We start from the raw sequence: 26,965 nt of genomic DNA, 5'->3' as shown, positions 1-26,965 counted from the left end.
CACTGTTATGGGGGATTTGTGGATGGCACTGTTATGGGGGATTTGTGGATGGCACTGTTATGGGGGATCTGTGGATGGCACTGTTATGGGGGATTTGTGGATGGCACTGTTATGGGGGATTTGTGGATGGCACTGTTATGGGGGATTTGTGGATGGCACTGTTATGGGGGATTTGTGGATGGCACTGTTATGGGGGATTTGTGGATGGCACTGTTATGGGGGATCTGTGGATGGCACTGTTATGGGGGATCTGTGGATGGCACTGTTATGGGGGATTTGTGGATGGCACTGTTATGGGGGATCTGTGGATGGCACTGTTATGGGGGATCTGTGGATGGCACTGTTATGGGGGATCTGTGGATGGCACTGTATATTTTTTAACATGAGCCTATAAATAATGTTTTAAAATTTTTTATTTTGTTTTATCAGGGATTTGTATAATGAGATTTACACTAGAAATGGCTAATTTCTTATCCTGGTCTGCTATTAGGTGGCCAAAATAAGAATTGCAGCATGAACACTTAAAGCCTCGTCAGCGAGGCTTACAGTGTTCAGCGCAACTACCGATGCACACATTAGCCGCATGGGGCATCGGTAGGAATCACGGCATCTAAAGCCTTTAATTACCACGATCAGCATTATTATGGTCACGGAAATTAGCCTCAAGTCTCTGCTGTTTGAAACAGCAGAGATCTGCCGGCCATTTTGCCCGCTGCACGTGCGAGCGGGCGCCATGTTTACACATTGCTCCAGCGCCGTACATGTACAGCGCTGGTAGCGAACAGGTTAATTTCCCATGTCGATATCTATATTTAACGCCTTAAGGACCCAGGATAAGAATGCTCGTCCTAAAAGGCCGGTACTTTGCACCCCAGGATGAGAATTCTCATCCTGCAGTCCTTCCTCCCCCCATGTGCGGTGCCGCGATCTGCAGTACAGATCGGGCTGTTACTGACAGCCAGATACCTCCTGCATCTACGAGCATTGGTGATCACGCCAATGCCGGCAGATTAACCCTTCATATGCTGCGGTCAACACCGTAACCAAAAATTAATAAAAACTGCTAAAAAAAAGCAATTTTCTGTCAACTTTCATCACAAAAAGTGTAATACCAAGATATGGCTTTCAGAAAATAATGACAAAACATCATTTTTTTGTTTCAAAAAGATTTTTTTGTTTAAAACCAAAAAGTAAACATATAAGGTATCCCTGCGTCGGTAAGAACCTGCTGCATAAAAATATCATATGAACTAACCCCTCAGGTGAACACTGTAAAAATAATAATATAGAAACTGTGTAAAAAAAGCCATTTTGTGTCACCTTACATCACAAAAAGTGTAATAGCAAGTAATTAAAAAGTCATACGCACCCCAAAATCATACCAATCAAACCGTGTTCTCATTTGGCAAAAAATTAGCCCCTACATAAGATAGTCGCCCAAAAAATAAAAAATAAAACTGGCTTTCAGAACATAAAGAGACTAAAAAAATATATTTTTTCAAAAATGCTTTATTATGTTAAGCAGAAACAAACAACCATTGGTATTGTGGCATCAACCTGCTCTATAAAATCGTAACAACCTGCTCTATAAAAATAGCACATGATCTAACCTGTCAGATGAACATTGTAAATAACAAAAAATAAAAACTGTGCCAAAACAGCTACCGTATTTTTAGTTACCTTGCCTCACAAAAAGTGTAATATAGAACAACCAAAAATCATATGTATACTAAAATAGTACCAACAAAACTGCAACCTTATCCCGTAGTTTCGAAAATGGGGTAATTTTTTTATGGAGTTTCTTCTTTAGGGGTGCATCAGGGGGTTTTCAAATGTGACATGGCAGCTTAAAATTATCCCAGTGAAATATGCTTTCCAAAAACCATATGGCGTTCCTTTCCTTCTGCGCAATGCCATGTGCCCGTACAGCAGTTTACGACCACATATGGGGCGTTTGTGTACACTACAGAATCAGGGCAATAAATATTGAGTTTAGTTTGGCTGTTAACCCTTGCTTTGTTAGTGTAATTTTTTTTATTGAAATGGAAAATCTGCCAAAAAAGTGAAGTTCTGAAATTTCATCTCCATTTTCCATTAATTCTTGTGAAACACCTAAAGGGTTAACACAGTTTGTAAAATCAATTTTGAATACCTTGAGGGGTGTAGTGTCTAAAATGGGGTCACTTTTTTTGGAGTTTTTACTCTAGGAGTGTCTCAGGGGGTCTTCAAATGTGACATGGCAGCTTAAAATTATCCCAGTGAAATATGCCTTCCGAAAACCATATGGCGTTCCTTTCCTTCTGCTCCCTGCCGTGTGCCTGTACAGCAGTTTACGACCACATATGGATTGTTTCTGTAAGGCCTCTTTCACACTTGCGTTGTTGGGATCCGGCATGCACTTCCGTTGCCGGAGGTGCCCGCCGGATCCGGAAAAAAGCAAGTGTACTGAAAGCATTTGAAGACGGAACCGTCTTCCAAATGCTTTCAGTGTTACTATGGCACCCAGGACGCTATTAAAGTCCTGGTTGCCATAGTAGGAGCGGGGGAGCTGTATACTTACAGTCCGTGCGGCTCCCGGGGCGCTCCAGAATGACGTCAGAGCGCCCCATGCGCATGGATGACGTGATCCATGCGATCACGTGATCCATGCGCTTGGGGCGCCCTGACGTCACTCTGGAGCGCCCGGGGAGCTGCACGGACGGTAAGTACACTGCTCCCCCGCTCCCCCGCTCCCCACTACACTTACCATGGCTGCCAGGACTTAAGCGTCCCGGCAGCCATGGTAACCATTCAGAAAAAGCTAAATGTCGGCTCCGGCAATGCGCCGAAACGACGTTTAGCTTAAGGCCGGATCCGGATCAATGCCTTCCAATGGGCATTAATTCCGGATCCGGCCTTGCGGCAAGTGTTCCGGATTTTTGGCCGGAGCAAAAAGCGCAGCATGCTGCGGTATTTTCTCCGGCCAAAAAACGTTCCGTTCCGGAACTGAAGACATCCTGATGCATCCTGAACGGATTTCTCTCTATTCAGAATGCATTAGGATAATCCTGATCAGGATTCTTCCGGCATAGAGCCCCGACGACAGAACTCTATGCCGGAAGACAATAACGCAGGTGTGAAAGAGCCCTAAACTACAGAATAAGGGCAATAAATACTAAGTTTTGTTTGGCTGTTAACCTTTGCTTAGTTAGTGGGGAAAAAATTGATTGAAATGGAAAATCTGCAAAAACTAAACTAAACTTTCCCTGAATATCCCTGCCTAACCTAACCTGTCCCTAACCTTTCCCTAAATACCTTTTAGTGCCAGATGGCACTGTGGAGGGTCAGAAGGGGGTGCTGGTCACAAATGGGGGGTTGCTGGGCACAGATGCGATGCAGGCTCCTCGCTCCCGGACACAGAAAGGAGGAGGAGAGGAGAGCTGCATCAAGTTAAACCTCCCGCCCGCCCCTGCAGCCAATCAGAAGCGATCCTGAGAGGTGATGTCACCATCACCTCTCCGGATCGCAGGGTGGTGATTAGTGGTGTGATAATACACCACCAATCACCATCCTGTTCCGTGTTATCGGGTCACCAGACTGAATTGAGGTCTGAATTTATCTGCGGTTTGCCGCGAACGCCGATACAGGGGGGTCACAGGACCCCCCCCGCGCATTGTCCCAGGGTGCCTGCTGATTGATTTCAGCAGGCACCCAGTTCCAATCACCGCCCACCGCGCGGCGGTGATCGGAAATACACATGACGTACCGGTACCTCATGGGTCCTTAAGTACCGGGACATCATGACGTACCGGTACGTCATGTGTTCCCAACAGGTTAAGATCTCCCGTCCAATTCTCATTAGTATGCTCAAATGTCTTGTAATTAGCAGGCCAGTATTAAACAGAGCTTCCTCTGAGAAGGTGGAGTGTCTCACCTAGTTTTCAGACTGGCTGGCACCTGGAGGTACAAGTTGCAGTTACTTAATAGATCAATCACCACCCTGCGATCCGGAGAGGTGATGGTGACATCACATATACAGTCTTATTCTACATAATTAAAAAACTGATCTTTAATTAATGATGGAATAACCTTTGGATGGTAATATATTTTCCTCAAAATGACGATATAAATAAAAAATGCAATTTTTTAAATATTTTTTTTAAATCATTGATTTTAATCCACCCTAGTTAACAATAAACATTCATTTTCAGCAGATTTGAGTAGGAATTTAAATTGTATTTTTCAAAAATAAAAATTCACAGAATATCGGTATAAATTATCGGCAATCGGCCAGAAAGTTCACAGATTATCGGTATCGGCCCTAAAAAATCAATATCAGTCGATCCCTAATATTAAATATAATTAGTATACACATATAGCGATATAATGTCCTTCTTTTGCACTTATCTACAAAATCATGTTAAATAGGAGTCAGCAAACACCTGCCATCATTTAAAGTGCCTTTGATTAACCCCAAATAAAGTTCAGCTGCTCTAGTTGGTCTTTCCTGAAATTTTCTTAGTTACATCCCACAGCAAAAGCCATGGTCCACAGAGAGCTTCCAAAACATCAGAGGGATCTCATTGTTAAAAGGTATCAGTCAGGAGAAGGGTACAAAAGAATTTCCAAGGCATTAGATATACCATGGAACACAGTGAAGACAGTCATCATCAAGTGGAGAAAATATGGCACAACAGTGACATTACCAAGAACTGGACGTCCCTCCAAAATTTATGAAAAGACGAGAAGAAAACTGGTCTGGGAGGCTACCAAGAGGCCTACAGCAACATTAAAGGAGCTGCAGGAATATCTGGCAAGTACTGGCTGTGTGGTACATGTGACAACAATCTCCCGTATTCTTCATATGTCTGGGCTATGGGGTAGAGTGGCAAGAAGACGAAAGCCTTTTCTAATGAAGAAAACATCCAAGCCAGGCTACATTTTGCAAAAACACATCTGAAGTCTCCCAAAAGCATGTGGGAAAAGCTTAACATGAAGAGGAACTTCATCTTTCAGCATGACAACAACCCAAAGCATATATCCATATGAACAAAGGAATGGCTTCACCAGAAGATTAAAGTTTTGGAATGGCCCAGCCAGGGCCCAGACCTGAATCCGATTGAAAATCTGTGGAGTGATCTGAAGAGGGCTGTGCAGCTAAAAAACTCAAAAGCTTTACCCGCACGGAAGCCCAAGATGGCGCTGACTCACCCTCCAGGCCTTCATCCCCGGAAGCTGTGGACGACGTGGCGAGAGATCTGAGGCAGACACTGAGCCTACCTTGAAACAGGTAACAGACCAACTGTTACAGGCCATTTTCAGCCTGCACATCATTGCTATCGGTTAAAGTGGACTTGGGGCTACTGCGACATGATATGCAAACACTGCCGGATAGAGTCCGGGAAGCCAAGACCCACCTCTCCAATCTGGAGGACCGCACCACACCCATCCCTGCACAACTTACCTCCCTTAAAAAGAAGGTAGATTTCTGGCAACAAAAATGTGATGACTACGAAAACCGCCTAAGGCGGAATAACTTGAGAATCATCAGTCTACCTGAATTAGCCGAAGGCTCCAACCTGTGCAAATTTATGACTAAATGGCTGACGACCACCTTTCCAGAAGCGAAATTCTCTTCTGCATTTGCCATTGAGAGGGCGTACCATGTTCCAGCTAAACTTCCTCTACCAGGCACTTCTCCTCGCCCCATGCTTGTCTGTCTCCTTAATTCTACTGACTGAGACCATATTCTGCAGCTGGCTCGACGGAAGCAAGAGATCCGGTTCGAGAACACCACCATCATGCTGTTTCCTGACTTTTCAGCTGAACTTCAGAAGAGGAGAGCAATTTTTACAATGGTTAAAAGAAGACTCCGTTAGCTGAATATGCCATATTCCATGGCGTACCCCACCAGACTGCGTGTAGTTGATGGCGAGACAACAAGATTCTTCACTACCTCTGCCGAAGTCAGCGCCTGGATTGACGGCAAGGGAAGACCTGCCAGACCTCTGAACTGAGTTATTACCCCAGGGACCGCCGCCTTGGTGTCTTTGGACTTCTTCACACTGCTTCATCGATACGTGAGAACGGCTGATATTGGCCTGCTTATTTTTAATTTTGCAATGCTCTTACCCTTAGGCCCCTTTCACACGGGCGAGAATTCCGTGCTGTTGCAATGCGTGAACGCATTGCACCCGCACTGAATCCGGACCCATTCACTTCAATGGCGCTGTGCCGATGAGCGGTGATTTTCACGCATCACTTGTGCGTTGCGTTTTTTCACGCAACGCAGGCCCAATAGAAATATATGGGGATGTGTGAAAATCACATAGCATCCACAAGCAAGTGCTAGGAGATGATGTTAGTAAATTGATAAAAGTCAATTTACTGTATTATTTTCCCTTATAACATGGTTATAAAGGAAAATAATAGCATTCTTAATACAGAATGCTTACTAAAATGTTGCTTGAGGGGTTAAAAAATAATAATAATAATTAACTCACCCCATCCACTTGTTTGCACAGCCGACATCGTCTTCTTTCTTCATCTTTCAGGACCTGCAAAAGGACCTTTGATGACGTAATGAGCGCGGTGACGTCAGCTCAGGTCCTGTTGAATGAAGATAGAAGATCCTTCTATTATTTTCCTTTATAACCTTGGCACTCTCGGGCACATGTATAGTCACACTATCAGACATTATACCCTTCTCGGGGATATCTCATCTATCCCATCCCCTACTGTTAAGCCCCATCCTTCTATACTATGCTCAGGCTATCAGTATGGCTGACTTAAGGGTGCTATACTGGAATGTTAGATGCCTGGGGAGTCCGAGGAAAAGGTCAATGGTGTTCTTGGGGATTCTGAGATTTAACCCCCACTTTCTATGTCTCCAAGAAACCCATCTAATCCCCGATCACACTAACAGACTGCAGAGGCAATGGGTCCAAATGGGCACCACATCCATGTCATACATCCTATTCCAGAGGTGTCTCCCTTATGATCCATAAATCTGTAAGGTGGGAAGTAGACAGTCTGGTTATATTTTTGTGGTGGCATACATCAACTGCGTATTATATGTTATAATGGGCATCTATTTCCCCCCTTCCCCTGCAGCTATGACTGTATTGCATCAGGCTGCTGCTTTTGCTGCCACCTTTCCCCAAGCTATGATCCTCTGCATAGGTGATTATAATATTAATATGCTATTGGACCCCTTAATAGATAAATTCACCACAATGAGTACTTCAGGACGCACCTCTCCTGCATCTACCCCTCTTGCCAACCTAATACAGGAGGTAGGATGGGTGGATATATGGAGACATAGAAAGAGGGGTGAGAAGAGTATCTGATCATTCACCCATGCAACTAACTATCTCTACCTTGGACCGCCCAAGTGACTCCATGAGAATATACCTGTTCTGGTTGACATTTCTGACATCTAATGACCGGATACCTGAACAGCTCTCTATATTTCTAACCTACCATGAGTCTCTTGAGAATCCATTATTGTTATGGGAAACTTTGAAAGCCTACCTCAGGGGTTGCCTGAAATCATCTATATCATATGTTAAAAAAGCCACTGCTCGTCAGGAAGCTGTGGTGGCTGGGAAGTGTACTCGCTTAGAGGCGGCTTATGTTGCCAACCCCACAGATTCCAGGCGGCAGGAGTGGCTCTCTAAGCGTCGTCAATACCATACCTTCCTGAAGGCACAGCGCAAACTTTTTTTTTTTTTTTACTAAGCAGACACATTGAGATGGGTAAGCAGACACATATAGGAATACATCTCATCTATTTGCAATAGAAACTCCTATACTTAGGACCTATAGGTACGCCAAACGATTCACCATTGAAAACACACCTGTGGTGATACATGGCCACAGAGTATCCATGAGGTTAACCACTTCTTAAATAGAATGTAGAGCGAGCGACTGCGGCCCAAAAAAGACATAAATTAACTGACCTAGCCCGTAACTGCAATTCAATATTTTTACATTACCTTGTAGTATTGGTTTCTCTGAGTATTTTTGTTTTAAAAGTAAATAATTAAGGTTAAAGTTTTAACATATAGATAGGACCCCTAAAAGGAGTTTTTGGTCAGGTGACCGTGGTTTGATTTTTGTTACAATCTCGTGAGGTTCTTTGCCAAATACTCAGACTCGCTTATAGACCCCCTGGGGAAAATGTATACGGCCACCTTTTCCACAGGCACATTACCATCATCTTATATGACACCACATGTCACAAACGTTCCCGTGGCAGGTACCAGGAGATCGGACAGACTGGCAACTCGTGGGTTAAATTGACAAATTCACTGTGAATCTTATTGTGTCTGTGTTTTGGTGAATGTCACACCCCTTGCTTCAGGTGTTGCTTGTTGGTAATTTACTTTTCCCATAAGTAGCCGCTTCTCACTCTTGGAGGTGCGGTTTATAGATTTTTTTTTTCCTGCCTTCTAACTAGCTGGTCGGTTGTACTCTGTGGTGCTTTTGGAGTTGCCAGTTTTCTACTTTCAGATAAGTCTTGTCTTTTCCTATTGTTTTGTGTTTGTTATATTGCCTGTTGTTTGTATCTTGGCCTGAGATGCTGACTTCCATTCGTCCATCTGGGGAGGAATGCGTTGTCTCTGGTCCTAACCTCATTCCAGGGCCTTAGGGATATAAGGGCCTAGGTATACAGTATATGAATATTCCTACCTTCAAGGTCTATTCATATTGATAGGTAGTTAGGGCCTGGATTAGGGTTGTTTAGGAGGTGACCTGTTCCTTCCCTAGTTTCCAGGCCCAGTTACTGTTCCCCTTCCCTCCTGTGTTTAGTGTGGAGTTTTCCCCCCACACTGATAGTGACACCACAATTGTGGTCATTCTTAAACCCAACAAGAACCCATTGGACTGTGGGTCATACCGTCCAATTCCCCTGCTAAATCTTGATAATAAGATTCTTGCTAAGATATTGGCGATGCGATTAAACAAATGCATCCTCAGTATTATCCATTCAGATCAATCCGGATTCATGCCGGGCAAATCCACAACTGAAAATATTAGGCGGGTACAGGTGATCACACAGATAGGAATTAGACAGCAACAGCGGTGGGCTATGGCGTCCCTCCATGCGGCTTAGGCCTTTGACTCAGTTGAGTGGCCTTATCTATTGGGTACACTCAGACATTTCGGTTTCGGGCCAGCCTTTATCAAGTGGGTGTCCATTCTTTATGGGAAGCCCAGATCCAACATGTCGGTTAATAGCATCACCTCCCCCTATTTTAATCTGGGCAGGGGAACTCGGCAGGGATGCCCATTATCTCCCCTGATGTGTTCGCCCTGGCCATTGAACCCCTTGCAATCAGCCTGCGGCAAGACCACATATATCGGGGCATAGCTATGGGAGACAGAGAGGATAGGGTCGGACTATATGCCGATGATATGGTACTGTTTATGTCTTGTGTGAAGGTTATGGCACTTATCAGTGATTTTGGTCGATACTTGGGGCTGTGCATTAATTGGTCGAAGTACTCCCTTTTTTCATTATATGGTACAGATTGGCCTGGAACTATTCATAGGCTACCAATAGTCTCCCACTTTAAATACCTAGGTATTGTTATTTCCAAAGACTCTGATACTTTCCATTCTATGAATGTGAACCCCCTTCTAAACTATTGCAAAGACAAATTCTGAATTTGGGGCTTGCTTCCCCTATCAGTCGCAGGCTGTATAAATCTGATTAAAATGATTGTACTCCCCAAATGCCTTTATATATTGGAGCACTCTCCATACATTATACCTAAGAGTTTTTTCTGTCAGCTCAATTCTCTCCTATCACCTTTCATATGGGGATCTACCAGGCCTAAACTCTCTGTCTCCACCCTCTGTCGTCCTAGATCTAGCAGTGGTATGTCTCTACCTGACTTCTACTTTTACTACTTGGTGGGTCAGCTACGTTACTTGAAAAATTGTCTTACGCCATATGAACAGATGCCAAACTCAGAGGCTCATCTGGCGTTCTATTTGAATTTAAGGTCCCTGTGGCCAGTACTGGAAAAGCCGCAATTGTTTCCTCGAAAACTTCTTTCCATTCATAGAACTGCAATACAGGTATGGTCGGCCACAAAGAAAATACACACTTTCAATTATGTGATAGGTGAGCTACCCCTTTGGGATAACCCTATGTTCCTGACTTTGTCTACCTTCTCCGACTCCCAATACTGGAAGTCACACAATATATGTTGCCTTAAGGATGTATACCAAGACAATGTGGTTCACCCATTTAGTCATTTTCAGACGCAGTACCAACTGGCTTGTACAGCCTTCTACTGTTACTTGCAGATTAGACATGCGCTCAATGCTCAATTCCCTGGATCAACAGTATCTATATCTAATTACCCTCTCATTGGAGTTCTCCGATCTCAGGGCCCCCGAGGTGTTATCTCAACCATATACACTCACCTACTTAACACTCGGATGCAGCTGACACAGTTGACAATATTGTATAGGTGGAGGGCCGCGATCCCTGATCTGTCGGATGAGTACATCTCTGAGTTGTTGGAGTCACTTCTGTATGTGTCTCCGGCGATCAATAACAGGTTTGTTCAACTATGTATTATTCACCAGAGTTACCTATCGCCGGTTAGACTCCATAGGATCGGTAGACTGTCTCACACCAGGTGATATCCTTGTGCCAGAGATGCTGTGGACTTCTGGCATTTGATGTGGGCTTTTCCTAATATTAGAGTGTTCTGGGTAGAGCTCACTCAATTCCTTGCTGATTTGACTAATCTTCCGCTCACTGCCCATCCTAAGACATGTCTCTTTGGTATACTAGATGACACCATATACTCCCACCACATTAGAATATTTTTATGGGAGTCACTATTTATGGCACGAAATGCAATCGCTTTAGGATGGATGGGAGATAGGTGCCCGTCAATCAACCAATGGAAGGCATTGATAAATGCCATAATTTCATATGAACACATCGTTTACAAACATAGGGGATGTGGGTCCAAGTTCGGCAAGGTCTGGGGATTGTGGTGTCATATACACTGCTCACTAATGTATATGAATATGTATACCCATGAAGCTTTGTTCTCTCTTCTTTTTCCCTTTTTGAATTATAATTTTTGTAATTACAACTATATGGACCACTGATATTGGTTAACAAATGTCATGCTAAGAAGTGCAATTTATTACTATGCAATGCATTATATGTACACCAATTGTATAACATGTTTTATTTACCGTACTTGTTCAATAAAATGAGTAACAAAATACCATATAAAAAATAACTCCAAAAATTGATACAGGTAAAATAATAGGGTGAGCTTGCATTAAAAATAATCATGTACCATCATACCAATCCATTAATAAAATTCTCATCCCCCCCAAGTTATAAAATGGTGCTGGAATACTTACAAAGTAGCATCAACTAAAGTGTGTAGAGCGAGAATACACGTGCATTACTTCCTCCGGACCTTCCATAACACTAAGTGCAGCGCATATGTCAGGTCTAGAGCAGGGTCACATAGTATGCCCACACAACGTCCCAACATCATAGCAGGCATGCGCAGTTTAAGGGTACTTTCACACTAGCGGCAGGACGGATCCGACAGGCTGTTCACCCTGTCGGATCCGTCCTGCCGCTATTTTGCCGGACCGCCGCTCCATCCCCATTGACTATAATGGGGACAGGGGCGGAGCTCCGGCGCAACACGGCAGTGCACGGCGAAAAGCCGGAGGACTAAAACTACGACATGTCCGACTTTTAGTGCGACGGCCTATCGCCGTTCACTGCCGTGCTGCACCGGACCTCCACCCCCGTCCCCATTATAGTCAATGGGAACGGAACGGCAAAATAGCGGCAGGACGGATCCGACAGGGCTAACAGCTTGTCAGATCCGTCCTGCCGCTAGTGTGAAAGTACCCTAAGGTGTTTGTGTGTAGGCTAGACAAATTTAATACTCACTAGAGGGCTTACTAAACCAAATAATACCCAATCACCCAAATAACTTCAACGGATTAATATGTAATATGTTGGTACTTGATGAAAACCATGATCATTTTAAGAATCATTATAATTAAATCATGATTAGTGTTAATATATAAATAAAAAATAATACATCAATGTACAATTCATAATACTTAATCAAACTAATAATAATATTAAAGTTACAATTAAATCATGATTAGTGATAAAAGACGGTGTGGCCAATTACTTGAAATAGGGGCTTGTGTTTTGGTTGATCTTAATATACACCTAGCTGATTGGGGTAAGTCCAGAGCAACTTGACTCGATGTATTTTATTTTTTCTTGACGACATTTCACCAGTCAAATAGCCCGTTGCTTTGACTTATTTCTACCGATATACTGTACCATGATGTGGATGAGTGAGAACCTTCACAGTCTCTTTATATATTCTATTGTGCTGAATTTTGGCCTGATTCTATTTCCCATTTCATATTTTTAACAAAATGCTTTGTGTTTGCTTTTTAGAGATTATGCCGCAATAGTTTTCTTTGCAAACAGTCGTTTTGAAACAGGCAAGAGAAAGCTCCAGTACTTGACATTTGAGGATTTTGCAACTTGTGCCGAGCATCTAATCCAAAACTGGACATTAGGAGCCGTGGGTGTGTAAACTGGGCAAGTGCGGAAATTCCATGAGTGAGAATAGAAATACAAGTGCATTTTTAACCCCATAGTGACATAACTAATTTTAGCCTTAAAGGGGTATTCTGATCTCAGACAATGAGGGCATATTGCACCTACATGCAATATGCCATCCCGCACCTACATCGAGAACGGATCCCTGAAAGTTGTAGAGAGCGCACTGGCAGCTGCCCTCCATTCATTTCTAGGGGGCCGCGGAATATGTAGCTGGCTCGGCTATTTCCGTAGGCCGGGTATAAATGAATGGGAGTGGTGGCCTCGCAAGCGCGGTGCGCTCCTATTCACCTCTATGGGAGAGCGCTTTGCGGTGCCTGGACCCCGTAAAACCCAGGGTCCTCCGGCCACCACCTTCCCCGCTCTGTTCTCGGTGTAGCCACCTCTGGGCCATTTGACAGGGCCAGCGTTCGTCTTCTCCTTCTGGCCCTGTGTGGTGGATAAATCTTGCGCCTGCGCAGTGCCCTCTACCCAGCACACAGGGCGGCAGAAGGAGACCAATGCTGCCTGGCCCTGTCAATCAAGGATGGCACTGCGTGACATGAGGTGGGAGAACTGAACCTCTAGGAGCAGGAGCAACGCCCCCCCCCCCCCCCCTGCTCCTAGAGGCTAATTAGCATATCATACAAGAAAAAATTGTGCCGTAAAGGGGCCATCAATAAGCATAAGAATAGTAAAGTTAGGGTCTGCTGAAATTAGCACATCGCTAATATCAGTCAGTTTAATAGGGTTAGTTCTGGTGACAGAAACGCTTCCAGTCCTTTTCTCAAAGCCCAAGTAGAGCTTTGCAGAACTGTTAATGTGTTGAGGCAGTTTCATCATGAAGACAACCCCTCTGCATAATCTCCTTTTGGGTAATATAGATGTCATGGAGGCAAGTGCGCCCACTCAGAAAGAGAAATGTACATAACAGAAATTATGTATAGAAAAGGAAAAAGCTGCAGGTTAGACAGATTCTGATATATATCCCCTCACCACCCCCCACTTCTCATGAACCCCGGCAGACTTGAAGTGTGATGTCCTACCCATGGTCATGTTCACCCAAGTGGCACGTGACACCTGAGTGTCTGTGATCACATGCCGCTTGAAAACACATCACTGTTGAAGCCAGTGAAAGGTCGCAGAGGTAAATGTTACCACAGTCTGAATGTCACACTTCCTGTCGGCCGGGGACAGGAAGAGGAGTAAATGGGAGACTCTGAGTTGTAATAGGTGGTTGCCTTTTTTCCCATGTTAAACACTTTTGGGGTCAAACAACCCTTTAATTAAGCAAAATTGTTCATTATCTAAACATAGTATAAATTATGGAAAAATGGGGCAAGCACTTAATGCAATTTCTGTGGCGGTGCCATTGATGGACCTTACAGTCATCCTAATATACAATCGCAAACAAATTGTATTCCACAGTGTAGCAGTGTAGCAATTAAAAGCTGAAAAGCAATCACAGGTTACAGGTCTTACTTTAAAGAATGTTTTACTTTTTAAATTCATACAGATGTAGCCGAGGACATGGACATGGATTTGGATAAAGAATTTTTACAGGATCTGAAGGAACTGAAAATACTAATAACAGATAAAGACCTTCTGGATCAACATAAGAGGTGAGAAATTTAAACGTGTGTGAGATGAAGGCATGTAGCCTGAAGGTTGTAGTTGATCTGTTCAGGGCAATAATTTTGGTCACTCATCTCTCCATCTCAGGGCTCATGCACTCGACCGTGCTTTTAGTCCACATTTGAACCGCAGTCAGATACGAACCCATTCACTTCAATGGGGCCACAACAGATGCAGACAGCACACCATGTGCTGTCCGCATCCATATGTCTGTCCCGCGGCGCCCACAAAATAATAGAACAAGTCCTATTCTTTTCCATTTTATGGACAAGGATAGAACTATTCTATAGAAGGCAGGACATTGTGTTCTGCAAAATGTGGAACATACTTGGCCAGTGTCCATGTTTTGCAGATCCGCAATTTGCGAACCGCAAAAATGGCTATGGCTGCGTGCCTGAGCCCTCATAATGATTGACACGTCTGGCTGTAGAGAGGGCTGCTATTCTCACCCTCCCATGCCTCCAAAATGTTTGCAAATGTTGTTTCTTCAGATGCCCCGTCACTGGAAGGTCTTGCTGAGGGTTGAGAAAGTACTTAAGTATTCTCGTGCAACTATTTACTTAGCAAAATCTTACCAGTCACTAGGATTAGAAGAATTGTAGATAAAATAATTTTATCTGATCATAAACCTAACTGTGGTAACATGACCATAAATGTTGATAACCCGTATAGGTTGGAGCTTCATTTTTATGCTCTAAAGGGCTAAATCCCCTGCCTCTTATAACATATATAAATTTAAAGTGATTGTCCAGTCCTCTAACTTACACAGTCATTCTGACTACCATCACCACTAGTTGAATAACATGATATGACATCTCCCCTGGGACAGGAAACAGTAATTTAAAGCCGAGGTAATGTAGAACAGAAGAAAGTAGCGGCACTCGCCAGTGTGTAGTCAGGATATTCAGCTTTATTTAATCCAAGGTTACATCAGGCAGGGGGCAGACGATTCAAGACACGCATTGATCAGCGGCGGCCGTTTCGCGCTAAATGCGCTTCATCTGGCTGTGCGTCAATGCGTGCTAGCACACCGCTCCTTTTAAATGCTGGCGTGGACCGTTGCCATGGAGACTGACAACCCGGGCCGCATCAGCAAAGAGGAGGTGGCTAAAGCGAAACACATATATAAAAACAATATAAAAACAATACAAATGCAATATTCAAGGAATGAACATAGATTGTGCAGTAGAAAAATGTACATATGAGGACATCACAGGAAAGGACTCAGATCGTTTCTATCGTTGAGTCCTAATTCCCCTAGGGCATGGGTACGTAATATCCAATTAGCTTCTCTCCGCAACAAGAGGCGGTGTCTGTCTCCCCCTTGGGGGGGGGGCAGACACAATCTCCAAGCCAGAGAAAGAGATACAGCTGGTATCACCATTGTGGAAACTTCTAATATGTTCTATCAATCTAGGACAACCTTTACCTGTCTTGATAGAATTAAAGTGTTCTCTCACTCGTTCAAAGAGACATCTGATAGTTTTACCGATGTAGAAACGTCCACATGTGCACAATAATAAATAAACTACATAAGTACTACGGCAGTTAATGAAGGCATTGACTGTATGCCGGATACCGGCAAATTCGATGCTCTTCTTATGCGAATTATTAGTGCACAGTGAACAGTTTCCACACCGGTAATTGCCTTTAGGTAGACTACTCTTAAGCCAGTTCTTGCTGCTATCTTTTTGGAGCCTACTGATCAATGCGAAACGGCCGCCGCTGATCAATGCGTGTCTTGAATCGTCTGCCCCCTGCCTGATGTAACCTTGGATTAAATAAAGCTGAATATCCTGACTACACACTGGTGAGTGCCGCTACTTTCTTCTGTTCTACATTACCTCGTACTTGCATCGCACCTGCATAGCTGAGCACCGCCGCTGTGTGTGTCCTCTCCAGCCACGTACAGCACTGGATCTTAGTGCGCTTAGCCGCTGTGATTGGTGCCGCCCCCTACTTCATTTGCTACAATTGTTTCGGACTTTTCCTTTGGGGCCTGAGCACATTACACATCGCTGGCTCACCAGCACAGAAGATACTTATCTTGCAATTATTGTATCTATCATGGCTACAGAGGCATCCAGCCAATCCTTACTGGAAGGCAGAGAAGGGGCAGAGGACTTCTTTACACAGTGCAATACCAAGGACTCCTTGCAAAACTTAAGCACTCGCGCACTTGAATTTAAAGTAGCGCAACTGGCAGATAAAGAGATACGTCTCTTCTGGACAGTAAAGTCACTTAAATCCTACAAGGAAAGTGGACGAGTGCCCAGGGGCTTAAGGATATATAAAGTCCCTGCGCAATTTGAACATGACGATTTATTTCTGAAAGATTGGCAGTCACTTCATATGGGCTTCTCTCTGCAAATATTAGAAATGGTATTGAAAAGAGATATTAAAGAGTATGACATCATCAAAGGCGAACTTGACAAAGCTCGTACAGAATTGGAATCCAGATTGTCTGAAAATCTTCTGGACTCCTTTGAGAAGAAATTAAGCAAAAAGCTGACTGTCATACAAGCAGAGGTAAAAGAACGAAAAAGAGATAAATTCGTAAGAGACAAGCAAGATTACGAAACTGGCACCATTTTTAATTGGAATATTGGGAAAAGGTTCAATAAAAGACAACAAAAGAGGAAAACCTATCGACGCCAAAATAATAACGATTACTGGACGACAGACTCCGACTCCAGTATCTCGGATGATCCCGGCCACACATCAGCCGACCTTATAAGGGAGCCATGTGACCCTTTGGGAAAAGGATCAGAAGAGGAGGGAGGAAGACCAGGAAAAACAACAGGGATCAGAAAATCAGGAAGGGAGAAGAAACAAGTCTCTTGGAGAAAGTAGACAGCCTCCCCTGTAACAGGCCGCCTGTTACCACCTGGTTGTATGAAAATCCTTAACAAGGGACTCGGTTACAGTTTAACCGAAAGGTTTGATCCTGTAGCTTTTGAGGTCGATTTGTTCAAAGCCACCCGTAAATTGTATCTACACAAGCTCTTTAGGGACACCCCACAGAAGCTACCTACTACCCTGGGAGAGTCACCACTCCAGCTTGACTCTGGGGCCTTTCAAGTGTCTAATGAATTTAATGAAGACGAACGAGCCTGCCTGGAATTCCTTACTGGAATGGATACCCCCAAGACACCCTCAGCTGGCGCCTCCGTGGATCCATTCACTGGTGGAGTTAGATCCACCTTTTGCCCACCCATGCCCGCTGGGAGTAGCATTGATATCTTCCAATATCAAGTCATGAGGGATATTAAAGCGGTGATATACTCTACTGCTCAACCCAATATTACTATTGAGGAACAAAAAGCCCTACAGTGGCTACGTTCACAGGAAGATATAATAGTGAAACCAGCGGACAAGGGGGGCAATGTCGTCCTCATGTCTAGGGCATTTTATGTTGGCGAAGCCCATAGACAGTTGGGTGACACCGAGGTCTATGAAAGGTTACGGGGGGACCCCCTGCCTAATGCCCGGCGACTGTTGCAATCCCTCGTCAAGAAATACGTGGAGATCGGTTTTTTACCCAAAAACATGTTGGACAAACTTGTCCCGTTATCTCCAGCTAAACCTTCTTGGTATTTCCTCCCAAAGGTTCACAAGTCGCTGAGCCACCCTCCGGGACGTCCCATCGTCGCGGGGATTGGCTCAGTGACTGAACCTTTATCCAAATATGTGGATTGGCGCCTTCGACCTGTACTCAGCAGTGCCCCCGCTTACCTCAGGGATACCAATGAGTTCTTATTGGCCCTGAAAGAGATCTATTGGCAGAAAGATTACCAACTGGTATCCCTCGATGTGGAGAGCCTCTACACCCGCATCCCTCATGATGCCGGTGTGGAGGCGATCCTTGACATCGTGGCGAACCTAGGTAAAAGCCCTATTTATTGCGAGTTCGTAGGGGAGGCTCTCAGGTTTATTTTAACCAATAACGTATTTCAGTTTGGTGACGAGTGGTTTAGGCAGAAGCTGGGCACGGCTATGGGGACCCCCGTCTCCTGCACCTTTGCTAATATGTACCTTTCCAGACTAGAGGATAGATATGTCTACTCTGTTAACAATCCTTTCCTCTCTAAATTGAAAACGTATTTACGTTTTGTAGATGACATATTTATAGTCTGGGAAGGTACAGAAGATGAATGCAATGAATTTGTTAACTATATGAACAAGAATGACATGGGCATGACCTTCACCATGAATTTTGGAGGTTGGAGTTTCTGAATGTGGCTGTCCTGGTGGTAGACGACGAGTTGGTCACGGAGGGCTTTCGTAAGCCCACGGCAACCAACTCCTTGCTCCACCACGACAGCTTCCATCCAGGCAGTGTCAAAAAAGCCGTACCATACGGACAGTTCATTAGACTTAGACGTATAAACAGCAAAGATAGCGGCTATCATAGACAGGCCAGAGACCTCAAACAACGTCTAGTAAAAAGAGGCTACCCTGAGGAGGCTTTAAATAAGGATATGGAAAGAGTGGAGGAGAATTTCTCACAGGATCTTCTTTTAAGGGGTGATAACCGGAAAAAAGGTAATGGTGCGGATCCGATTAAGGGCAACAGATTTGCGTTCTCCTTCAAATACAGCCCTATGGCTGATCGTATCCGATCAGTCATATTCAAGAACTGGGATGTTTTGAGGAGGGACGCAACTCTGAGTGAGCTGACTGGACAGAGACCTCTCGTCTCATTCAGAAGGAGTCACACTATTAAGGACAAACTCGTCAGGAGTAGGCTCCAAAAAGATAGCAGCAAGAACTGGCTTAAGAGTAGTCTACCTAAAGGCAATTACCAGTGTGGAAACTGTTCACTGTGCACTAATAATTCGCAGAAGAAGAGCATCGAATTTGCCAGTATCCGGCATACAGTCAATGCCTTCATTAACTGCCGTAGTACTTATGTAGTTTATTTATTATTGTGCACATGTGGACGTTTCTACATCGGTAAAACTATCAGATGTCTCTTTGAACGAGTGAGAGAACACTTTAATTCTATCAAGACAGGTAAAGGTTGTCCTAGATTGATAGAACATATTAGAAGTTTCCACAATGGTGATACCAGCTGTATCTCTTTCTCTGGCTTGGAGATTGTGTCTGCCCCCCCCCAAGGGGGAGACAGACACCGCCTCTTGTTGCGGAGAGAAGCTAATTGGATATTACGTACCCATGCCCTAGGGGAATTAAGACTCAACGATAGAAACGATCTGAGTCCTTTCCTGTGATGTCCTCATATGTACATTTTTCTACTGCACAATCTATGTTCATTCCTTGAATATTGCATTTGTATTGTTTTTATATTGTTTTTATATATGTGTTTCGCTTTAGCCACCTCCTCTTTGCTGATGCGGCCCGGGTTGTCAGTCTCCATGGCAACGGTCCACGCCAGCATTTAAAAGGAGCGGTGTGCTAGCACGCATTGACGCACAGCCAGATGAAGCGCATTTAGCGCGAAACGGCCGCCGCTGATCAATGCGTGTCTTGAATCGTCTGCCCCCTGCCTGATGTAACCTTGGATTAAATAAAGCTGAATATCCTGACTACACACTGGTGAGTGCCGCTACTTTCTTCTGTTCTACATTACCTCGTACTTGCATCGCACCTGCATAGCTGAGCACCGCCGCTGTGTGTGTCCTCTCCAGCCACGTACAGCACTGGATCTTAGTGCGCTTAGCCGCTGTGATTGGTGCCGCCCCTACTTCATTTGCTACAGTAATTTAAAGCCCTTTCCCCTTTACCTGCTCCAGTTGTTTCCTGTCCCTCTGGAATGCATGGAGAACGTTCCTGCAGGTGTTTGTGTACTTGTTCTTTAATTTAGTGTCAGTCTCTAATCACAGAGGAAGTTAAGGCTAGTTTCTCGTGAATGGCATTGGGGGACACAGCACCATGGGTATATGCCCAGCTGCCACTAGGACGCTGACACTAGAAAGGAAAAGTGTTGGCTCCACCCAGATGGGCTATAACCTCTGCACAGACACGAAACTAACCAGTTTTAGTCTAGTGCCCGTAGGAGGCAGACATGACCTGCTCTGTTTTTATTATAGGTCTTGCTGCTTTTTTATGCTCTCCTGGGTTAGTTCCCCTCTTCTGGCCAGGGGGTGGGATATTCAGGGGGCCTGGGGAGTTCACCTTTCCCCCCTGTTTTTCCAGGGGGGGTGAAATTTTCTCCACACTTGTGGGGGGGGGCTTTTTCTTCCCTCCCTTGGGCTCCCTTCTCCTCCCTGGCCACCCATACCTCTCCCCAGCCTTCCTTTCTACTTTAGTCCCTGGCTTCTCCCGGAACTTTTCTGGCCTGTCCTCGGGTCCCAGGTGCACCTTTTGCTCCGTTTTTCCCCTCCCTGGGCGTCGCTTCCTCTAAGGAGTCCCCCCCACCTGTGCTTTCTTTTCCGGAGGGCCCCTGGTTTCCTGCGGTTCCTACCCGCCGACGGCGCACCTTTTCCAGCCACTTCAGTAATTGAGGCCCTGGGGCTTTTTCCTTGCCTAGGCCGCAAAAAGTTGCAGTCAGCCTGACCCTGTCTGTGCGTAGTGTCTTGCCCCAGGCCCTCTCAGGACGCCCTGTCCACCCCTCCTGTGTCGGTCCCTCCTAAATGGGCCTCTTCCCTGTCCCAAGCTATAGGGAACCTTGCCCGACTCTCCCAATCCATGGTGGAGTCACTGGACCGCCTGCCTGCCCAACTTGCGGCCGCCTCTGCCCCTCCCAAGGACACACCCGCAGACGGGGCATGCTCACGTTCAGACAACAGGTCTCGCAAACGACCTCGCGTTGCCACAACTATGTCCCGCACTAGCAGGGCGGCCGCTAACTCTGTCGCCATCCGCCACGCGGTCTGGCTTCATGTCTGGCTTCATGCCTTCAAAAAGGCGCTCATATCACTCCCCTTCTTGGGTGGTAGGCTTTTTGGGAAGTGTTTGAAGGAGCTTATTTCTGAGGCCAGGGGTGGGAAAAGTTCTCTCCTGCCCCAGAACCGTTCCCGCCACCGCCATCCTATGTCTGCATCGCCATCACAGCGTCTTTGCTCCTTTCGGGATTCCTCTTCCTGTCAGGACAAAAATACTATTCGTCCTTCCTTCAAGGCCAGGTCCTCCTGGCATGCCCTTCCCACAGGTCTGTTCTTCCAACCGTCGCTGCACAGGTCCCCCCCTTCATGCGCATGGAATAATTGTCCAGACGTCAGAGCGTTTTCAGGGGTTTTACTTGAACCTCTGCACTGTTCCCAAGAAGGACGGTTCTCTTCGCCCCATTTTGGATCTGAAGGCGCTCAATTATTTTGTCCGTGTCCGTCACTTTCGCGTGGAGTCCCTCAGGTCGGTGATTGCTTCCCTCGAGGTGGGCGAGTTTCTGTCATCCATCGATATCTGGGATGCTTATCTGCATGTCCCCATAGCCCTGTCTCATCAGAGGTACCTTCGCTTCGCTGTATGTTCTCTACATTTTTAATTTGTGGTATTGCCCTTCGGCCAGGCGTCTGCTCTGAGGGTCTTTACAAAGGTGTTGGCTCCCCTCGTCGCACTACTCCGTGCCAGAGGAGTTGCAGTAATACCATACCTAGACGATCTTCTGGTGAAGGCTTCGTCCCGGGAGGACAACCTGTCTAGCGTCTACATCACCTTGTCCGTACTATCCCAGTTCGGGTGGCTGGTGAACCACTCCAAGTCCTCCCTTGTTCCCAACCAGAGGATGGGTTTCCTGGGCATGGTCTTCGACACTCGCCTCAGACGAGTGTTCCTTCCCCAGGACAAGGTAGAGGCACTCCAGTCAGGGGTGGCTCGTCTTCGCGAGCCGTCTCCTCTTTCCATCACAGCATGTATGCGTGTTCTGGGCCGGTTGGTTGCCGCCTTCGAGGCAATTCCTTATGCCGAATTCCACACACGGTCCCTTCAGCTCTCAATTCTTGCCTGGTGGAACAAGTCTCCGTCAGGCCTCGATCGCCCGATCTGTCTTTCCTCTCAGGTCCGCCGGGACTTGCATTGGTGGCTAAACACCAGAACTGTCTCCCTCGGCAGATCCTTCCTCCCCCCCCATTGGCAGGTGATCTTCACCGATGCCAGCCTGGCAGGTTGGGGGCAGTCTTTGGGTCTCTTACAGCCCAGGGTCAGTGGTCAATACGGGAGAGATCCCTGTCGATCAATATCCTGGAGCTCAGGGCCATTTACCTAGTTCTCTCCTGTTGGACTCACCTCCTCTGCGGTCATCCTGTCCGGATTCAGATGGACAAATCCACTGTGGTGGCTTATATGAACCACCAGCGGGGCACCATAAGCGTGGTGGTCCTGAAGGAAGCCTCTGACATCTCTTCTCTCCCCTTCCACTTCTTTCTCGGTTAAAAATGGATCGGGTCCCAGAGACATTGGTGGCTCCAGGCTGGCCCCGCAGGGCATGGTACGCAGATCTCGTCTTCCTGCTAGCCGACGCTCCATGGCGGCTACCACTGCGTCCCGCATCCTTTCACAAGGTCCGCTGTTCCACCCGAGTTTACCTCGGCTTCATTTCAATGCGTGGCTGTTGAAGCCGCGGACCTGAGGTTCCGCGGCCTCTCCGAGTCAGTCATCCAAACCATGCTTTATGCACGTAAACCCAGGTCGGCCAGGGTTTACCATCGTACCTGGAAGGCTTATTTTGTCTGGTGTGAATCTTGCGAGGTTCACCCTCTCCTTTTTTTTCATCCATAGGATTCTTGCCTTTCTTCTGGCCGGCCTTGAGAAAGGTCTCCGCCTACCCTCTCTCAAAGGTCAGGTCTCGGCCTTGTCTGTTCTTTTCCAAAGGCCCTTGGCTTCTCGTTCCCAAGTGAAAACCTTCCTTCAGGGGATGGCTCATCATGTTCCTCCCTTCTATTCTCCAGTGGAACGATGGGATTTGAATCTGGTCTTAGATGCCCTTCAGTCCTCTCCCTTCGAGCCCTTGAAGGAGATCTCACTTTTTTACGTCTCTTTTAACCACCTCAGCTCCCCTAGCTTAAACACCCTTAATGACCAGACCACTTTTTACAATTCTGCACTACACTATTTTCACGGTTTATTGCTCGGTCATGCAACTTACCACCCAAATGAATTTTACCTCCTTTTCTTCTCACTAATAGAGCTTTCATTTGGTGGTATTTCATTGCTGCTGACATTTTTACTTTTATTGTTATTAATCGAAATTTACCAAAATTTTTGCAAAAAAATTACATTTTTCACTTTCAGTTGTAAAATTTTTCAAATAAAACTACATTTCATATAATTTTTTCTCTAAATTTATTGTTCTACATGTCTGATAAAAAAAATAATGTATATTTATTGGTTTGGGTAAAGGTTATAGCGTTTACAAACTATGGTACAAAAATGTGAATTTCCGCTTTTTGAAGCAGTTCTGACTTTCTGAGCACCTGTCATGTTTCCTGAGATTCTACAATGCCCAGACAGTAAAACACCCCACAAATGACCCCATTTCGGAAAGTAGACACCCTAAGGCAGGGGTAGGCAACCTCCGGCACTCCAGATGTTGTAAAACTACAACTCCCAGCATGCATACTTCCTCTGCTCTGCTCAGAACTCTCACAGAAATGAATGGAGCATGCTGGGAATTGTAGTTTTGCAACAGCTGGAGCGCCGGAGGTTGCTGACCCCTGCCCTAAGGTATTCGCTGATGGGCATAGTGAGTTCATAGAACTTTTTATTTTTTGTCACAAGTTAGCGGAAAATGATGATTTTTAATTTATTTTTTTTCCTTACAAAGTCTCATATTCCACTAACTTGTGACAAAAAATAAAAACTTCCATGAACTCACTATGCCTATCACGAAATACCTTGGGGTGTCTTCTTTCGAAAATGGGGTCACTTGTGGGGTAGTTATACTGCCCTGGCATTTTAGGGGCCCTAATGCGTGAGAAGTAGTTTGAAATCATAATGTGTAAAAAATGCCCTGTGAAATCCTAAAGGTGCTCTTTGGAATGTGGGCCCCTTTGCCCACCTAGGCTGCAAAAAAGTGTCACACATGTGGTATCGCCGTACTCAGGAGAAGTTGGGCAATGTGTTTTGGGGTGTCTTTTTACACATGCCCATGCTGGGTGAGATAAATATCTCTGTCAAATGACAACTTTGTATAAAAAAATGGGAAAAGTTGTCTTTTAGAGAGATATTTCTCTCACCCAGCATGGGTATATGTAAAAAGACACCCCAAAACACATTGCCCAACTTCTCCTGAGTACGGCAATGCCACATGTGTGACACTTTTTTGCAGCCTAGGTGGGCAAAGGTGCCCACATTCCAAAGGGCACCTTTAGGATTTCACAGGGCATTTTTTACACATTATGATTTCAAACTACTTCTCACGCATTAGGGCCCCTAAAATGCCAGGGCAGTATAACTACCCCACAAGTGACCCCATTTTAGAAAGAAGACACCGCAAGGTATTTTGTGATGGGCATAGTGAGTTCATGGAAGTTTTTATTTTTTGTCGCAAGTTAGTGGAATATGAGACTTTGTAAGAAAATTAAAAAAATTTAAAAAAAGAATCATCATTTTCCGCTAACTTGTGACAAAAAAAAAAATTCTAGGAACTCGCCATGCCCCTCACGGAATACCTTGGGGTGTCTTCTTTCCAAAATGGGGTCACTTGTGGGGTATTTATACTGCCCTGGCATTTTAGGGGACCTAATGCGTGAGAAGTAGTTTGAAATCAAAATGTGTAAAAAATGCCCTGTGAAATCCTAAAGGTGCTCTTTGGAATGTGGGCCCCTTTGCCCACCTAGGCTGCAAAAAAGTGTTACACATGTGGTATCGCCGTACTCAGGAGAAGTTGGGCAATGTGTTTTGGGGTGTCTTTTTACATATACCCATGCTGAGTGAGAGAAATATTTCTCTAAAAGACAACTTTTCCCATTTTTTTTATACAAAGTTGGCATTTGACCGAGATATTTATCTCACCCAGCATGGGTATATGTAAAATGACACCCCAAAACACATTGCCCAACTTCTCCTGAGTACGGCGATACCACATGTGTGACACTTTTTTGCAGCCTAGATGCGCAAAGGGGCCCAAATTCCTTTTAGGAGGGCATTTTTAGATATTTGGATCCCAGACTTCTTCTCACGCTTTAGGGCCCCTAAAATGCCAGGGCAGTATAAATACCCCACATGTGACCCCATTTTGGAAAGAAGACACCCCAAGGTATTCAATGAGGGGCATGACGAGTTCATAGAAGATTTTTTTTTTTTTACACAAGTTACCTTGGGGTGTCTTCTTTCCGAAATGGGGTCACATGTGGGGTATTTATATTGCCCTGGCATTTTAGGGGCCCTAAAGCGTGAGAAGAAGTCTGGAATATAAATGTCTAAAAAATGTTACGCATTTGGATTCCGTGAGGGGTATGGTGAGTTCATGTGAGATTTTATTTTTTGTCACAAGTTAGTGGAATATGAGACTTTGTAAGAAAAAATTAAAATCAATTTCCGCTAACTTGTGCCAAAAAAAATGTCTGAATGGAGCCTTACAGGGGGGTGATCAATGACAGGGGGGTGATCAGGGAGTCTATATGTCTATATGGGGTGATCACCACCCTGTCATTGATCATGCCCCTGTAAGGCTCCATTCAGACGTCCGTACGTGTTTTGCGGTGTCCGTGTTTTGCGGATCCGCAAAACACATAAGGACATCTGAATGGAGTCTTACAGGGGGGTGATCAATGACAGGGGGGTGATCACCCCATATAGACTCCCTGATCACCCCCCTGTCATTGATCACCCCCCTGTCAGGCTCCATTCAGAGGCCCGTATGTGTTTTGCGGATCCACGGACCCATGGATCGGATCCGCAAAACACCTACGGACGTCTGAATGGAGCATTTCAGGGGGGTGATCAATGACAGGGGGGTGATCAGGGAGTCTATATGGGGTGATCAGGGGTTAATAAGTGACAGGGGGGGTGTAGTGTAGTGTGGTGCTTGGTGCTACTTATTACAGAGCTGCCTGTGTCCTCTGGTGGTCGATCCAAGTAAATGGGACCACCAGAGGACCAGGTAGCAGGTATATTAGACGCTGTTATCAAAATCGCATCTACAGCCTGCCAGCGAACGATAGCCGCTGGCAGGCTGTAGATCCACTCGCTTACCTGCAGTTCCTGTGAACGCACGCGCCTGTGTGCGCGTGTTCACAGGAAATCTCGCGAGATGATGCGTGACTGTGCCTGAGTGAGCCGCCTCCGGAACGCGATCCTGCGTTAGGCGGTCCGGAGGCGGTTAAGGTTGCCTTTCCTGTCTCGGTTACCTCCATTCGCAGAGTCTCTGCAAAGGCGGTGCTCTCTTGCCGGTCTCCCTTTTTGTTTTTTCACCGGGACAAGGTTTTCCTGCGACCAGTTCCCTCCTTTCTTCCCAAGGTGGTTTCCTCCTTCCACATTAATGAGGAGATTGTACTGCCTTCATTCTGTCCCAACCCCTCTCATCCCAGAGAGCGGTCTGGATGTGGTTCGGGCACTCCAGCTGTATCTCCAGTTAAGAGTCCTTCCGTCGTTCTGACTCTCTCTTTGTCGTCCCTGAGGGCTCACGTAAGGGTTTACAGGCAGGCAATGCCACCATCTTCCGTTGGATTTGGTCGGCTGTCAAGGAAGCCTATGTGGCGAAGGGTCGTGATCCCCCTTTCTGGTTGACCACTCTCTCCATTAGGGCGGTCGGGGCATCCTGGGCGGTCCGGCATCTGGCCTCTGCCTCCCAGGTCTGCAACGCTGCCATCTGGGCCT

The 26,965-nt window shown here is 45.6% G+C and overlaps 1 protein-coding gene across 2 annotated transcripts in view; it reads left to right on the top strand.

Annotated features, from left to right (window-relative positions):
* LOC120980924 (FGF1 intracellular binding protein) overlaps nucleotides 1–26,965 on the top strand; it is a 177,389-nt gene that overhangs the window by 74,248 nt on the left and 76,176 nt on the right. For both annotated transcript variants that reach the window (XM_040410302.1, XM_040410304.1), the window contains exons 6-7: nucleotides 12,464–12,597; nucleotides 14,127–14,232. In XM_040410302.1, coding sequence (XP_040266236.1) covers nucleotides 12,464–12,597; nucleotides 14,127–14,232 — 240 coding nt within the window. The remainder of the gene's footprint in view (nucleotides 1–12,463; nucleotides 12,598–14,126; nucleotides 14,233–26,965) is intronic.

This window comes from Bufo bufo, chromosome 10 (assembly GCF_905171765.1).
Source record: "Bufo bufo chromosome 10, aBufBuf1.1, whole genome shotgun sequence".
Classification (NCBI taxonomy): domain Eukaryota; kingdom Metazoa; phylum Chordata; class Amphibia; order Anura; family Bufonidae; genus Bufo; species Bufo bufo.
The sequence above is the reverse complement of the archived record's forward strand: the minus strand, read 5'-3'. Positions and strand labels throughout refer to the sequence as shown.